The 17,080-nt window shown below is 47.4% G+C and overlaps 1 protein-coding gene across 1 annotated transcript in view; it reads left to right on the top strand.

Moving 5' to 3' along the window:
- LOC129818756 (A disintegrin and metalloproteinase with thrombospondin motifs 6-like) overlaps window positions 1-17,080 on the top strand; it is a 91,542-nt gene that overhangs the window by 16,025 nt on the left and 58,437 nt on the right. Inside the window, exons 6-9 of the mRNA XM_055874965.1 lie at window positions 37-182; window positions 4,946-4,989; window positions 7,703-7,808; window positions 15,289-15,435. Of these exons, the coding sequence (XP_055730940.1) occupies window positions 37-182; window positions 4,946-4,989; window positions 7,703-7,808; window positions 15,289-15,435 (443 nt within the window). The remainder of the gene's footprint in view (window positions 1-36; window positions 183-4,945; window positions 4,990-7,702; window positions 7,809-15,288; window positions 15,436-17,080) is intronic.

Below are 17,080 nucleotides of genomic sequence, written 5' to 3' on the forward strand. Positions count from 1 at the left end.
GACTGTGTTGTAATGTGTGCTGTATGTTCTATCCAGCCCAACCTGGAGATCAACCACCATGCAGACAAGTCTCTAGACAGCTTCTGTAAGTGGCAGAAGTCCATCCTCAGTCACCAAGGAGACGGGAACAGCATCCCGGAGAACGGCATGCCTCACCATGACAACGCTGTCCTCATCACACGGTAGATTCTCCACCTCCACTCTCACGTACCTACACAGACACACACACATGCACACACACACGCTTATTTTATTCTTACCTATTATTATGTTTTGCACTGACTCTTGCGCAGACTTGATGTACACTCACTAGACTCTAACCACACACCCACACACACTACACTAACATTCCAACACACACACACACACACACACACAAAACACAGACACATGCATATTGACGCCACACATACACACACACATACATACATACCTACATACCTACATACATACATACATACAAACATACATACATACATACATACCTACCTACATACCTACCTACATACCTACATACATACATACATACATACATACATACATACATACATACATACATACATACATACATACACACATGCTGCTGTTTTATTTTTGAAATGTATTTTTATTGAACCTTTATTTAACTAGGCAAGTCAGTTAAGAACAAATTGTTATTTACAATGATGGCCTACCAAAAGGCAAAAGGCCTCTTGCAGGGACGGGGGCCTGGGATTCAAATAAATACTTTCTGTTTATTATCTGTGCATAGTCATTTTACCCCTACTGTATTACCTCAATTACCTCAACTACCTCGTACCCCCGCACTTTGACTCGTTACCGATACCCCTGTATATAACCTCGTTATTGTTCATGTTCTTTTTATTGTGTAACTTTTTTCCCTTTAGTTTAAGAGGCACACTTTTCTTACTTACTTTTTAAAAAAAAACTCTGCCTTGTTGGTTAAGGGCTTGTAAGTAAGCATTTCACGGTAAGGTCTACCTACACCTGTTGTATTCGGCGCAGGTGGCAAATAGCATTTGATTTGATTTGATGATGATTGATTCAGCGGATAGAAGTGTGCAGTAACTGACCGTATGTCTCTTACGCGTCTGTTTACTTAAATGCTTTAGCAGTCCTTCCACCTTCCCACTTTGTGCTGCGTCTGCATTTCACAGCCAGAACAGTAGCGTTGAAACACACAGCCAGGCCACTACTCATATCTATTACTGGCTCTGGGTAAAGCTGATGACAACGGGGAACGATGGTCTTTCAGGCATACCCGTCATACTAAGATTTATGGGTGGTAACCGTGTTGCGGCAAAAGCACAATGTCATCACTGCTATTGGCATTATTGTTGCCCGTAGTGTGATTTACATGGGCTAAAACCCTGCTTTTGACTCTTCCTGCCTGGCTGTGGACTAATGTTCGACTAGTGCTAGTTGACTTAAGCTGTTTGGTGAGTCGTCAATAGGAGATACTGCTGTAGGTGAGGTAATCTATTGCTACTGAAAATAATAGTTGGTCGCCTTAGAAGCAGCGTTAGAAGTTTTGCTTGGATTCTGATGCCAGCAGGCTACTGAAGGGGTTTTTCGGGAGTGCTGTTTCCAGCCACCTGTCTGTCTGTTGTGCCAGTAATTATCGAAGGACAGGTCTGTACTGCCAAAGTTACATCACCTCAGCCTTCTGCTGCTATAGGGCTTTCCACCGTCTGTCTGATGCTAAACCAACACTAGCTGCTATGCTTTCACTAAAGCATTGTGTTGTATATACATGCTGCAGGCTGCCTACAGAGTTCAGTGAAGTTCAGTGACTGTGGGTTTGCGTTATAGGCCCAGTACAACATCTTATTAAAGAGAACGAGAGAGAGAGAGAGAAAGGGAGGGAGGGGGGAGGAGAGAGAGAGAGGAGAGGGAGGGGGGAGGAGAGAGAGGGGGAGGGAGGGGGGAGGAGAGAGAGAGAGGAGAGAGAGAGGGAGGGAGGGGGGGGAGGAGAGAGAGAGAGAGGGAGGGAGAGGAGAGAGAGAGAGAGAGGGAGGGAGAGGAGAGAGAGAGAATGAGAATCAGAACTTTGGTAGGGCCTGCGTGTAATGGGACAACAAGATGTGTGTGTAGGTGATGAGCTGGGCTGGGCTGAAGGATGGTAACATTAGAGATAGTATAAATAGTTCATGATGGACCTGAGAAGCTTTCATTAACCACCGCGTCTGCTAGAACATTCCCCCATTCCCAGGTGGAATCCACCTCAAAAGAGAGAGCACAGCGATTTTAAGACTGTTTACGTTAGCAACGCGCAGCTTTACTGTATGTGTGGCTATTACATTTATGGCTAATGATATCCCTGGAAAAAATATCAGGTTAAAAAAGCGTTTTATGAGATGATGACAAGGGATGCCCTAGGCCACGCTCGTTATCGTAGTACTATCTATATCTCCTCATTTAAAACATGTGGGAACTGTCTCTGGAGGCTGTCTCTGTGTGTTGCGTTTGAGGCTCTCTCACTTCTAAGTCAGTCTTCCAGTGTATACAGGCGACAACACCAAATGCACGGCGTACTGTACTCCCAAAACTCAACTTCTGCCAGGCCGTCATCCTAAATAAGAATATGTTATTAATTGACCTGCCTGGTACAATAAAAGTTCCATGAAAATCAAATGAAAAGGAACTTCTAAGCGTGCCATGCGGGGGTGGTTCATTTTGCTGAGGGCAGGCTGAGGTCACCACGAGTGCACAGAAACGATGATGTCATGGTAGCGGTCTTGACGGTAGCGGTCGTCCTGGTGTTGGTCTCCTGTGGTTGCGGTCTGGTTGCGGTCAATCAGGACATAAGGAGGAGACATTATCCTTGAAGTAGATGGAGTCTGTTCGGATGGGACGTCCTTCTAGGCATGAATCATGATAGTGACCTCTCCTTCGTTCCCCTTGTCTGAATGTCTCTCTCTCTCTTTCTCTCCCTTTCTCTCTCTTTCTCTCTCTCTCCCTTTCTCTCCCTCTCTCTCTCTCTCTCTCTTTCTCTCCCGTTCTCTCCCTTTCTCTCCCTTTCTCTCTCTCTCTCTCTCTCTCTCTCTCTCTCTCTCTCTCTCTCTCTCTCTCTCTCTCTCTCTCTCTCTCTCTCTCTCTCCCTTTCTCTCCCTTTCTCTCTCTCTCTCTCTCTCTCTCTCTCTTCTCTCTCTCTCTTATTGGCATGGGAAACGTTTTTACATTGCCAAAGCAAATGAAAAAACAAAAACAAAACAACAATGACAAAAACCAACAAAGTTAATTAAACAAAACAAAAAGGCAAAAACAATCAGTCGCTCTCTCTGTCTCTCTGTCTCTCTGGGCCGATCGGGAGGAGAGGAGACATTCTCCCCAGACAGAGTCATTCCCCTGATTATCCTTGAGGTTATGTATGGTCCACGTCCAGCTCCTCCCTCTAGGCACCGTGCTATACAGAGCGACATCTCCATCCCTCGCTGTTGTTGCTTTATTAGGCTCTGGCCACGTCATCGAGGATGCGGTGTCTCGTTTGGAACGTGGCCCATGGTGTTTGAGAAACTCAGTGGGAAATTAAGGGAAGTAAATCTAAATAAATAGATGTCCTAAACGAGGTGGAGTCTGCTTGTCCTCGAGACCGTGCCTCATGGGTTTGGAACCGGTCCACCGGGATAGGGGGGTGGAGGGGAAACAGATAGAGGGAGGGGAGGGGGGGGCAAAATGAAATGTAATTTGCAGTGTCCTTGGGTTTTTAATAGATTAAAAGCTTTAGGGATGATTGGATCACTCATTGTAAATGTATGATGTGCGCTGGATTGGATTAGCATTGTATCAGAGAGAGAGAGAGAGAGAAATGTACAGATAGATAGGAGGACGGAAGGACAGACCAGACAGACAGACAGACAGACAGACAGACAGACAGACAGACAGACAGACAGACAGACTGAGGGCGAGGGTTACAACAGGGACACAGCAGGGTCTTATTGGACTTTAAACACTGTGTTGCTTCCTGTCTGCCTGTCTGCCTGCCTGCCTGTCTGTCTGTCTGTCTGTCTGTCTGTCTGCCTGCCTGTCTGTCTGCCTGTCTGCCTGCCTGTCTGCCTGCCTGTCTGCCTGCCTGTCTGTCTGCCTGTCTGTCTGTCTGCCTGTCTGCCTGTCTGTCTGTCTGCCTGCCTGCCTGCCTACCTGCCTGTCTGTCTGTCTCTGCCTGCCTGCCTGCCTGCCTGCCTGCCTGCCTGCCTGCCTGCCTGCCTGCCTGTCTGTCTGTCTGTCTGTCTGTCTGTCTGTCTGTCTGTCTGTCTGTCTGTCTGTCTGTCTGTCTGTCTGTCTGTCTGTCTGTCTGTCTGTCTGTCTGTCTGTCTGTCTGTCTGTCTGTCTGTCTGCCTGTCTGCCTGTCTGTCTGTCTGTCTGTCTGTCTGTCTGTCTGTCTGTCTGTCTGTCTGTCTGTCTGTCTGCCTGCCTGCCTGTCTGTCTGTCTGTCTGCCTGCCTGCCTGCCTGTCTGTCTGTCTGTCTGTCTGTCTGTCTGTCTGTCTGTCTGTCTGCCTGCCTGCCTACCTGCCTACCTGTCTGTCTGTCGTTCTGTCTGCCTGTCTGCTTGTCTGTCTGCCTGTCTGTCGTTCTGTCTGCCTGTCTGCTTGTCTGTCTGCCTGTCTGTCGTTCTGTCTGCCTGTCTGCTTGTCTGTCTGCCTGTCTGTCTGCCTGTCTGTCTGCCTGCCTGCATGTGCTAGCTGGTTGACATTTAAAGACATTTATAGAAGGACAAACCTTCATGATATGACTAAACCGTTCAAAGACTTGTTGCTGGATAACAACTAAGGTCAAATACTAAAGGTAACTGCCAGAGATGCCTGGTTTTGACATCAAAGGTGCTGAGAATAGAATAAAATAGAATAGATGAACATAGAATAGAGTAGAGTAGAGCAGAATAGAAGCACAGAGTGCCTGACAGAAGAATCCTCATGTCTCATGTTTCTTCTTCCTCTCCCTCAGGTATGACATCTGCACTTACAAGAACAAACCCTGTGGGACTCTAGGTGAGTGGCTCTACGTTCTGCTCTCTGTTCCACTCTGTTCTGTGGCCTGGAGGCAAGGGGAGACAGCTCAGAGAGACCAGGTGGGGAATACTGTCGGCAGGGCGGGGCACAGACAGGGTTAGGTCCAGGCAGGGCAGGGTACAGACAGGGTTAGGTCCAGGCAGGGCAGGGTACAGACAGGGTTAGGTCCAGGCAGGGCAGGGTACAGACAGGGTTAGGTCCAGGCAGGGCAGGGCACAGACAGGGTTAGGTCCAGGCAGGGCAGGGTAGTGGCAGGGCAGGGTACAGACAGGGTTAGGTCCAGGCAGGGCAGGGTACAGACAGGGTTAGGTCCAGGCAGGGCAGGGTACAGACAGGGTTAGGTCCAGGCAGGGCAGGGTACAGACAGGGTTAGGTCCAGGCAGGGCAGGGTACAGACAGGGTTAGGTCCAGGCAGGGCAGGGTACAGACAGGGTTAGGTCCAGGCAGGGCAGGGTACAGACAGGGTTAGGTCCAGGCAGGGCAGGGTACAGACAGGGTTAGGTCCAGGCAGGGCAGGGTGGTGGCAGGGTAGGGTACAGGCGTGGTAAAGTCCAAGTGCACTTGACTGTGTCCTTCTACCAATATAGCTCAAATAATGTGGCTATTTATACGTTCATATGGTCTCTTTTCTTCCTGGTACAGTACTTTAAGGACACTGGGTTCCAGTCCTTTTCCCCAGGGGTTTGGTTTGGCATGTTGTGTCTCCACTGTGACAGGAACTGTGGCAAACTTTAAAACCTAAACTTACAAACTTGTTAAGCTTCTGTAACCAAGCTCAGAGAGTCAGAGAGAGAGAGAGAGAGAGAGAGAGAGAGAGAGAGAGAGAGAGAGAGGTTTAGATAGAGAGAGGGGGAGCAGGAGAACACACACTAAGAGAACGTGAGAGAGAGAAAGAGAGAGGTGGTGGTTGTGGAGAAAGGACAGCAGGGAGTGTCAGGACCCCTCCCTCCTCTGATGGTGCAGAGCCCCTGCAGGCACCACAGTATATCTTGGAGGTAATATTGGGACTCTGGGGGGGTTGACAGATTGACCGCATTTGTCACATTCCCCCCGTCGCCTTAATTGCGCCGGCATCTGCTTGGTTTCCTCATTCTCTCTCACTCCCTCCTCTTCCTCTACTCCTCTCTCCTCTCCTTTTCCCACCCTTTCTCTTCTCCCCTACCTCCTCCTTCTCCCTCTCCCTTTCCTCCCTTGCTCTTCCCCCTCATTCTTCTCGTCCTCTCCCGTTCTCCTCTCCTCTCAACGCTCTCCTCCTCTCAACCTTCTCCCCCTCTCCTCCTCTCTTCTCTTCCCTCCCCTCCTCTCTTCCCTCTCCTCTTCTCTCAACCCTCTCCTCTCCTCCTCTCACCCTCTCCTCTCAACCCTCTCCTCCTCTCCCTTTCTCCTCCCCTCTCAACCGCTCTCCCCCTCTCCCCTCCTCCCGTTAATATCAGGGGTCATGCTACAGGTCAGCTCTTTGTCCCTTGGGTCTTTAGGTAATCTGGGTGGGAGATAATACTGAGCCAACCCCACTTCTGAGTGTTATGTGAAACCCTGTAGATGCAATCTGTGTGGAATGGTCCCCTCTTCTCTTCTCTTCTATCTGACCTGTTACCCTTTGGGGAGACAGAGACACCTGGATGGTGGAAAAGGCTTTATGCACGCACGCACGCACGCACGCACGCACACACACACACACACACACACACACACACACACACACACACACACACACACACACACACAGAGTTTTATAGCTTTACTCAGTGTTCTTTAACTCTCCTCTCCTCTCTTCAAAAAAAGCCCTTTCTCAAACATCCAGAATATGCATATTCTTTTCTCTTTGGAACTCCTCAGCAATGGTGAAAACATCTATATTTTTGAGAGGGGGGGGTGGGGGGGTGGGGGGGTGGAAGGAAAATGTTTTCTTAAATCCCCTTCCTTGGCTTGCATTACTAGGTGGTCCCTTGTTACTTGGAGTGAAATGTATAAATCCAAACCTGTGTCTAGACATTTTCCAGCTCTGACTTTAAGTTGAAAAAAGTTCATGTCTAGCCAGTTGATGCTAAAGTCAGGTTCTGCTGGTGAGTCCAGCAGCGGCTCACACCCTATGCCCTAAGTAGTGCACTAATATTGACCAGAGCCCGGTGAGAGAAGAAGTCAACTCTCAACGCTCTTAGGCTACGTCCCAAATGGCACCCTATTTCCTGTATAGTCAAAAGTAGGGCACTATAAAGGAAATAGGGTGGCATTTGGTACACAGCCCCGAGAGGGTTCAGAGTTGACTTCTTCTCTCATGCTGCTCTAACTTCAACACCAGGGAGGTCAGAACTGAGGAATCCAGCTTTTATGGTCCTGACTCTTAAAATGTTACACCTTGACATGTACCCTGTCTCTCTCTCTCTCTCTCTCTCTCTCTCTCTCTCTCTCTCTCTCTCTCTCTCTCTCTCTCTCACTCTCTCTCTCTCTCTCTCTCTCTCTCTCTCTCTCTCTCTCTCTCTCCTCTCTCTCTCTCTCTCTCTCTCTCTCCCTCTCTCTCTCTCTCTCTCTCACTCTCTCTCACTCTCTCTCACTCTCTCACTCTCTATCTCTCTATCTCTCTCTCTCTCTCCTCTCTCACCTCTCTCTCTCTCTCTCTCCTCTCTCCTCTCTCTCTCCTCTCTCTCTCTCTCTCTCTCTCTCTCTCTCACTCTCTCTCTCTGTGTGTGTCCAGGCTTGGCGTCGGTAGCTGGGATGTGTGAGCCGGAGAGGAGTTGCAGCATCAATGAAGACATCGGCCTGGGTTCTGCTTTCACCATCGCTCACGAGATTGGCCACAAGTAAGTCTGCTCACATTTACTCAGAATCCTCTGCAAGGCTTTACTAAACACTGTTAACCCTTTCAGGCCTTTACCTTATCTCCTCCACACCAAGGATTCTGACACAGGGACACGGTTTTAAAACCAGTTGTATGTCCCCAAATAATGTTCAGCCGGATGACAATATTCTCACAAAAAACATTTAACTACACCAATGTATAATAATAATACATACATGCATACACTACATGTCCAAAAGTATACGGACACCTGCTCGTCGAACACCTCATTCCAAAATCATAGGCAGAGTTCAATTACGTCGAGCTTTACTCCACTCCAGCCAACCCTTGGCATTGCGTATTGTGATATTAGGCGTGTTGCCCTGGAAACAAATTTCATGAAGTCCCCGACAAACAGTTCTTGTGCTGACGCGCTTCAGCTTTTGCCGGTCCCGTTCTGTGAGCTTTTGTGGCTAACCACCTCGCGGCTGAGCCGTCGTTGCTTCTAGATGTTTCCATTTCACAATAACAGCACTTACAGTTGACCGGCAGAAATGTGACCAACTGACTTGTTGGAAAGGTGCCATATTATGACGGTGCCACGTTGAGTCACTGAGCTCTGCGGTACGGGCCATTCTACTGCCAATGTTTGTCTATGGAGATTGCATGGCTGTGTGCTCGATTTTATACACCTGTCGACACCGGCTGTGGCTGAAATAGCCGAATCCACTAATTTGAAGGGGTGTCCACCTACTTTTGGCCGTGTAATGTATATTCCTGCACAGAGAGAGTGGCTCTACTATTCTCGAAGAAGTACCAGAGCTTTGGGTCGGGTTGCCAAATCTGGCTGTGTGTAGCTACGCTCCCCTCTACAGACACCCTGTACTGTATCTCTACATATTTGCTCATGCTAATGACAGTGTCCTCATACCTCCTGAATATAAATGTAAATAATGATGATGTATTGGTCTACGTATTCACTCCCTACGGTTCACAGAGATGGCCATTTCCTTTATTATGTCTCGCGTCTGCTTCTGTTGTGGGGCAGTTGTAAAAATAGTCCCTGCGAGGAGAGGATGTATGAAAAAAATGAAATGTCGCGACACGGTTTCAGGACGGCTGATTTGTTTCCAGAGTAGGGTAAAATGTCATAAACGCCAGCCTTAGAAAAACAGGCCGGGGCCTTGCGATGTGGTTGGTTTGTTATATACATTACATACTGATTTGTGCTTTTGGACGGTCAGGAAAAGTAAGCTTCGGCTTCCTGCCGTAACGCTAGCTTTTCTTTCGTTACGATATTCAGACAGACAATGTTTTGGGGAGAAGAAAATGTGAATTGTTAAAATGATTTATATGCAGCCAGTTCAGTGTTGAGTCAGAAATGAATAGTTGGGCAGTAGACAGCAGCCTTTCTTTCTGTTAGGAGGTTTACACTAGAGAGACTAGCTCCACTGATCAGCCGCTGAGAGAGAGAGGGGGGGGGGGGGGGGGGGGGGGGGTTGTGTTTAGTGGGAGGGAGGGTGAATTGAGTGGGGGTTGAACCTCTTTTTACGTCTCTCTCTCTGTCTTTCTCTCCCGCTCTCTCCCTCTCCCGCTCTCTCTTTCCCCCTGTCTAATTGAGAAGGTAGAGAGTTTGGCCCTGGTCTCTCCCCACCTCCCTCCTCCCGAGTCTGTAGCTGGCTGCATATACCTGGCCAGTCTGGACTGTAGCTGGTGATTGATTGACAGGCAGGCAACATCAGGGTGGTGGTTAAAACTCTCTGGTTCCTTCAGTGCTCCAGACAGAGACTGATCCCTGACCTCTAGTCCCCTCTACACCAGATGTTACGGAGCCAGGGAGCCCTCTCTAACCATCTCATAGCCTCTCTACCTCTCTCCAACCATCTCATAGTCTCTCTACCTCTCTCTAACCATCTCATAGCCTCTCTACCTCTCTCTAACCATCTCATAGTCTCTCTACCTCTCTCTAACCATCTCATAGTCTCTCTACCTCTCTCTAACCATCTCATAGCCTCTCTACCTCTCTCTAACCATCTCATAGCCTCTCTACCTCTCTCTAACCATCTCATAGCCTCTCTACCTCTCTCTAACCATCTCATAGCCTCTCTACCTCTCTCTAACCATCTCATAGCCTCTCTACCTCTCTCTAACCATCTAATAGCCTCTCTACCTCTCTCTAACCATCTCATAGCCTCTCTACCTCTCTCTAACCATCTCATAGCCTCTCTACCTCTCTCTAACCATCTCATAGTCTCTCTACCTCTCTCTAACCATCTCATAGCCTCTCTACCTCTCTCTAACCATCTCATAGTCTCTCTACCTCTCTCTAACCATCTCATAGCCTCTCTACCTCTCTCTAACCATCTCATAGCCTCTCTACCTCTCTCTAACCATCTCATAGCCTCTCTACCTCTCTCTAACCATCTCATAGTCTCTCTATCTCTCTCTAACCCTCTCATAGCCTCTCTACCTCTCTCTAACCATCTCATAGTCTCTCTATCTCTCTCTAACCATCTCATAGCCTCTCTACCTCTCTCTAACCATCTCATAGCCTCTCTACCTCTCTCTAACCATCTCATAGCCTCTCTACCTCTCTCTAACCCTCTCATAGCCTCTCTACCTCTCTCTAACCATCTCATAGCCTCTCTACCTCTCTCTAACCATCGCATAGCCTCTCTACCTCTCTCTAACCCTCTCATAGCCTCTCTACCTCTCTCTAACCATCTCATAGCCTCTCTACCTCTCTCCAACCATCTCATAGCCTCTCTACCTCTCTCCAACCATCTCATAGTCTCTCTACCTCTCTCCAACCATCTCATAGCCTCTCTACCTCTCTCCAACCATCTCATAGCCTCTCTACCTCTCTCTAACCCTCTCATAGCCTCTCTACCTCTCTCTAACCATCTCATAGCCTCTCTATCTCTCTCTAACCATCTCATAGCCTCTCTATCTCTCTCTAACCATCTCATAGCCTCTCTACCTCTCTCTAACCATCTCATAGCCTCTCTACCTCTCTCCAACCATCTCATAGTCTCTCTATCTCTCTCTAACCATCTCATAGCCTCTCTACCTCTCTCTAACCATCTCATAGCCTCTCTACCTCTCTCTAACCATCTCATAGTCTCTCTATCTCTCTCTAACCATCTCATAGCCTCTCTATCCCTCTCTAACCATCTCATAGCCTCTCTATCTCTCTCTAACCATCTCATAGTCTCTCTACCTCTCTCCAACCATCTCATAGCCTCTCTACCTCTCTCCAACCATCTCATAGCCTCTCTACTTCTCTCTAACCATCTCATAGTCTCTCTATCTCTCTCTAACCATCTCATAGCCTCTCTACCTCTCTCCAACCATCTCATAGCCTCTCTACCTCTCTCCAACCATCTCATAGCCTCTCTACCTCTCTCTAACCCTCTCATAGCCTCTCTACCTCTCTCTAACCATCTCATAGCCTCTCTATCTCTCTCTAACCATCTCATAGCCTCTCTATCTCTCTCTAACCATCTCATAGCCTCTCTACCTCTCTCTAACCATCTCATAGCCTCTCTACCTCTCTCTAACCATCTCATAGCCTCTCTACCTCTCTCTAACCCTCTCATAGCCTCTCTACCTCTCTCTAACCATCTCATAGCCTCTCTACCTCTCTCTAACCATCGCATAGCCTCTCTACCTCTCTCTAACCCTCTCATAGCCTCTCTACCTCTCTCTAACCATCTCATAGCCTCTCTACCTCTCTCCAACCATCTCATAGCCTCTCTACCTCTCTCCAACCATCTCATAGTCTCTCTACCTCTCTCCAACCATCTCATAGCCTCTCTACCTCTCTCCAACCATCTCATAGCCTCTCTACCTCTCTCTAACCCTCTCATAGCCTCTCTACCTCTCTCTAACCATCTCATAGCCTCTCTATCTCTCTCTAACCATCTCATAGCCTCTCTATCTCTCTCTAACCATCTCATAGCCTCTCTACCTCTCTCTAACCATCTCATAGCCTCTCTACCTCTCTCCAACCATCTCATAGTCTCTCTATCTCTCTCTAACCATCTCATAGCCTCTCTACCTCTCTCTAACCATCTCATAGCCTCTCTACCTCTCTCTAACCATCTCATAGTCTCTCTATCTCTCTCTAACCATCTCATAGCCTCTCTATCCCTCTCTAACCATCTCATAGCCTCTCTATCTCTCTCTAACCATCTCATAGTCTCTCTACCTCTCTCCAACCATCTCATAGCCTCTCTACCTCTCTCCAACCATCTCATAGCCTCTCTACTTCTCTCTAACCATCTCATAGTCTCTCTATCTCTCTCTAACCATCTCATAGCCTCTCTACCTCTCTCCAACCATCTCATAGCCTCTCTACCTCTCTCCAACCATCTCATAGCCTCTCTACCTCTCTCTAACCCTCTCATAGCCTCTCTACCTCTCTCTAACCATCTCATAGCCTCTCTATCTCTCTCTAACCATCTCATAGCCTCTCTATCTCTCTCTAACCATCTCATAGCCTCTCTACCTCTCTCTAACCATCTCATAGCCTCTCTACCTCTCTCCAACCATCTCATAGTCTCTCTATCTCTCTCTAACCATCTCATAGCCTCTCTACCTCTCTCTAGCCATCTCATAGCCTCTCCACCTCTCTCTAACCATCTCATAGTCTCTCTATCTCTCTCTAACCATCTCATAGCCTCTCTATCCCTCTCTAACCATCCCATAGCCTCTCTATCCCTCTCTAACCATCTCATAGTCTCTCTACCTCTCTCCAACCATCTCATAGCCTCTCTACCTCTCTCTAACCATCTCATAGTCTCTCTATCTCTCTCTAACCATCTCATAGTCTCTCTATCTCTCTCTAACCATCTCATAGCCTCTCTATCTCTCTCTAACCATCTCATAGCCTCTCTATCTCTCTCTAACCATCTCATAGCCTCTCTACCTCTCTCTAACCATCTCATAGCCTCTCTATCTCTCTCTAACCATCTCATAGCCTCTCTATCTCTCTCCAACCATCTCATAGCCTCTCTACCTCTCTCTAACCATCTCATAGCCTCTCTATCTCTCTCTAACCATCTCATAGCCTCTCTACCTCTCTCTAACCATCTCATAGCCTCTCTATCTCTCTCTAACCATCTCATAGCCTCTCTACCTCTCTCTGACCATCTCATAGTCTCTCTATCTCTCTCTAACCATCTCATAGCATCGCTATCTCTCTCTAACCATCTCATAGCCTCTCTATCTCTCTCCAACCATCTCATAGCCTCTCTACCTCTCTCTAACCATCTCATAGCCTCTCTATCTCTCTCCAACCATCTCATAGCCTCTCTACCTCTCTCTAACCATCTCATAGCCTCTCTATCTCTCTCTAACCATCTCATAGCCTCTCTACCTCTCTCTAACCATCTCATAGCCTCTCTACCTCTCTCTAACCATCTCATAGCCTCTCTACCTCTCTCCAACCATCTCATAGCCTCTCTACCTCTCTCCAACCATCTCATAGCCTCTCTACTTCTCTCTAACCATCTCATAGTCTCTCTATCTCTCTCTAACCATCTCATAGCCTCTCTACCTCTCTCCAACCATCTCATAGCCTCTCTACCTCTCTCCAACCATCTCATAGCCTCTCTACCTCTCTCTAACCCTCTCATAGCCTCTCTACCTCTCTCTAACCATCTCATAGCCTCTATCTCTCTCTAACCATCTCATAGCCTCTCTATCTTTCTCTAACCATCTCATAGCCTCTCTACCTCTCTCTAACCATCTCATAGCCTCTCTACCTCTCTCCAACCATCTCATAGTCTCTCTATCTCTCTCTAACCATCTCATAGCCTCTCTACCTCTCTCTAGCCATCTCATAGCCTCTCCACCTCTCTCTAACCATCTCATAGTCTCTCTATCTCTCTCTAACCATCTCATAGCCTCTCTATCCCTCTCTAACCATCCCATAGCCTCTCTATCCCTCTCTAACCATCTCATAGTCTCTCTACCTCTCTCCAACCATCTCATAGCCTCTCTACCTCTCTCTAACCATCTCATAGTCTCTCTATCTCTCTCTAACCATCTCATAGTCTCTCTATCTCTCTCTAACCATCTCATAGCCTCTCTATCTCTCTCTAACCATCTCATAGCCTCTCTATCTCTCTCTAACCATCTCATAGCCTCTCTACCTCTCTCTAACCATCTCATAGCCTCTCTATCTCTCTCTAACCATCTCATAGCCTCTCTATCTCTCTCCAACCATCTCATAGCCTCTCTACCTCTCTCTAACCATCTCATAGCCTCTCTATCTCTCTCTAACCATCTCATAGCCTCTCTACCTCTCTCTAACCATCTCATAGCCTCTCTATCTCTCTCTAACCATCTCATAGCCTCTCTACCTCTCTCTAACCATCTCATAGTCTCTCTATCTCTCTCTAACCATCTCATAGCATCGCTATCTCTCTCTAACCATCTCATAGCCTCTCTATCTCTCTCCAACCATCTCATAGCCTCTCTACCTCTCTCTAACCATCTCATAGCCTCTCTATCTCTCTCCAACCATCTCATAGCCTCTCTACCTCTCTCTAACCATCTCATAGCCTCTCTATCTCTCTCTAACCATCTCATAGCCTCTCTACCTCTCTCTAACCATCTCATAGCCTCTCTACCTCTCTCTAACCATCTCATAGCCTCTCTACCTCTCTAACCATCTCATATTCTCTCTATCTCTCTCTAACCATCTCATAGCCTCTCTACCTCTCTCCAACCATCTCATAGCCTCTCTGCCTCTCTCTAACCATCTCATAGCCTATCTACCTCTCTCTAACCATCTCATAGCCTCTCTACCTCTCTCTAACCATCTCATAGCCTCTCTACCTCTCTCTAACCCTCTCATAGCCTCTCTACCTCTCTCTAACCCTCTCATAGCCTCTCTACCTCTCTCTAACCATCTCAAAGCCTCTCTACTTCTCTCTGACCCTCTAAAAGCCTCTCTAGAGATAGGTAGAACATAGTGTAGAGAGAGGTAGAGATTCATTCAGTCCAGAGGTACCTAAACATGCCAGCCAAACCCCAAGGAAGAATCTGTTTGACTGAATCTGTTTGACACCCGCAGTATTAGAATCGATCTGACTGATTCCCGCACATCACCCGCAGTATTAGAATCTATCTGACTGATTCACACACATCACCCGCAGTATTAGAATCTATCTGACTGATTCACACACATCACCTGCAGTATTAGAATCTATCTGACTGATTCACACACATCACCCGCAGTATTAGAATCTATCTGACTGATTCACACACATCACCCGCAGTAGATATCTCCCTCCATGACACCACCAATCTCTCTTTGAATGGGATGTTGAGCCAATCTGGGTAGAAGCTGCCCTTAGGCACAGATCTAGGATCAGTTGATCCTCCCCCACTCCTTACCTAAACCTGCAACTGGCCTTAGATCACTGTCTTGATCCCATCTTACTCCGTGTTTTACCTGCCCTCCTCTCTGTCCTCCATTTTGTGTCTTACAGTTTCGGGATGAACCATGATGGAATAGGAAACTCATGTGGGACTAAAGGCCATGAGGCAGCCAAGCTGATGGCGGCCCACATCACAGCTAACACCAACCCCTTCTCCTGGTCGGCCTGCAGTAAGGACTATATCACCAGCTTCCTCGAGTAAGTGGAAGAGGGGCATCCCTGAGACACTGCCTATCTCAGTTTATTCTCAGTTAAAACCACCTATTGGAACTCTTGTACATATCCTGAACCAACTAGAAACGTCCTCAGTAGGTAAAAGACATGGATAGCCTTCCAGCCATCCAAACATTGAGCCGGGGATTTGGGACAGATACAGAAATCCTACACTCGTCCTCCTCTTCCGAATCTTCCGTCTCTCCGTGCTTTGAATAACAGATAGATTTGTTTTCCTGCCTCTTTAAAGAAGGATATCCTTAATTTATTTCAAATAGTGCCCCTCAGAACCGGCAGATGATAACAGATAGAGTCTGGGTTTAGAAGTATTAATAAATCCTCTAGTCAGACAGCGTCTATAGAAAACAAAGTAGCTTGGTCTTGAAGGTCCTCAACTTCTTAACCCAATGAATGGTTTTCAGTGTGCGTGCGTGTGTTGGGATAGCGGTGGTTCTGGTTGTCAGAGTGTGTTCTCTGGTGAAAGCCTTCTGAGCCGGGAGAGACAAGGAGAGACGAGGAAAGACATTAGCTAGCAACACCAAGTAGCATTGGCACATAGAGGTAGATATTACAGTACCATGTACCAACTTCTCACAGCGACACGCAGAGACGCCTCTTTACGGTTTCTGGACATCCTCACTTCTGGCCGTCTTTTCTCACGGTTGGATCGTCTGAGAGTCTAGTACTATTTCAGACCAAGTGCAGAGAGGCGGAATATTTTTGCTCACATTTGCGTGATCCCCTGTTTCGTTTTTTTTTTCTCATCTGAAATTCTGTTGTAGGTGAATTCGTCTTTGTGTCTTTTCAATTCCGCTTTTTAATTTCGGATGTCTTGCTTTGTCCTCTGAAGTTTTTCCTGTGAACTAGACGTGCCCTCCCCGGGTTCTATCCCTCCAGCAGCTTTTTGGATATGTCACACGTTTCTTCTCGCCAAGTAAACAACTTGGCTTATATACTGGGTTGCTGGTGCAATATGTGGCTGGTCGTTTGGGTTCTAAAGAATGGTTTATGAATGCAGACATAGTTCAGACACAGTTTACTCTGCGTGGTTCTCTTGCCAGTATGCCATAAATCAATCGTTTTGTAACTTTTAGCCTAGTTATAGTCACAATAGGAACACGTCTGGAGTTCACTATAGTGTGGCCACCGGCCAATAATTGTGCACTTTTCTATTGAAGCAATATCTAGGCCTCGATTCAATCCGGACGCTAGTCATATCCGATTGAGCCGACATATGCAGTGTTTAGTGTGAATGCAGAAACGTTACCTTTGTGACCGAAAAGGGGTGATCAGATTGAATCTCGAGCCTAGTCTTAAAATCCTACGATTTCAATGTTCATTTAATCTCGTTAATATCTAGTCTTAACACGGCTGACCAAGGCGGGGGTTTAGGATCCGGCGATGCTTCCTCTTCTGATTTGAAGAGATTTCCTCTCTGACAGTGGAACGAACTTGGCTTTTCCCAGAGGACAGGAAGCTGCTTCGACTCTGTCAAATAAGACTTTCTATATTTAAACATCAGACTATTTGATCTCTCCCCGAACCAATAAACGGTGGAGTCTGCCCCAGACCTGGTTTGCCGTGGTGTGGGTTGGTGTAGTGGGCCGGGAGGGTAAGTCTAGGGGAGCTC

The sequence above is a fragment of the Salvelinus fontinalis genome, chromosome 21 (assembly GCF_029448725.1).
Source record: "Salvelinus fontinalis isolate EN_2023a chromosome 21, ASM2944872v1, whole genome shotgun sequence".
In the NCBI taxonomy this organism is placed as follows: Eukaryota; Metazoa; Chordata; class Actinopteri; order Salmoniformes; family Salmonidae; genus Salvelinus; species Salvelinus fontinalis.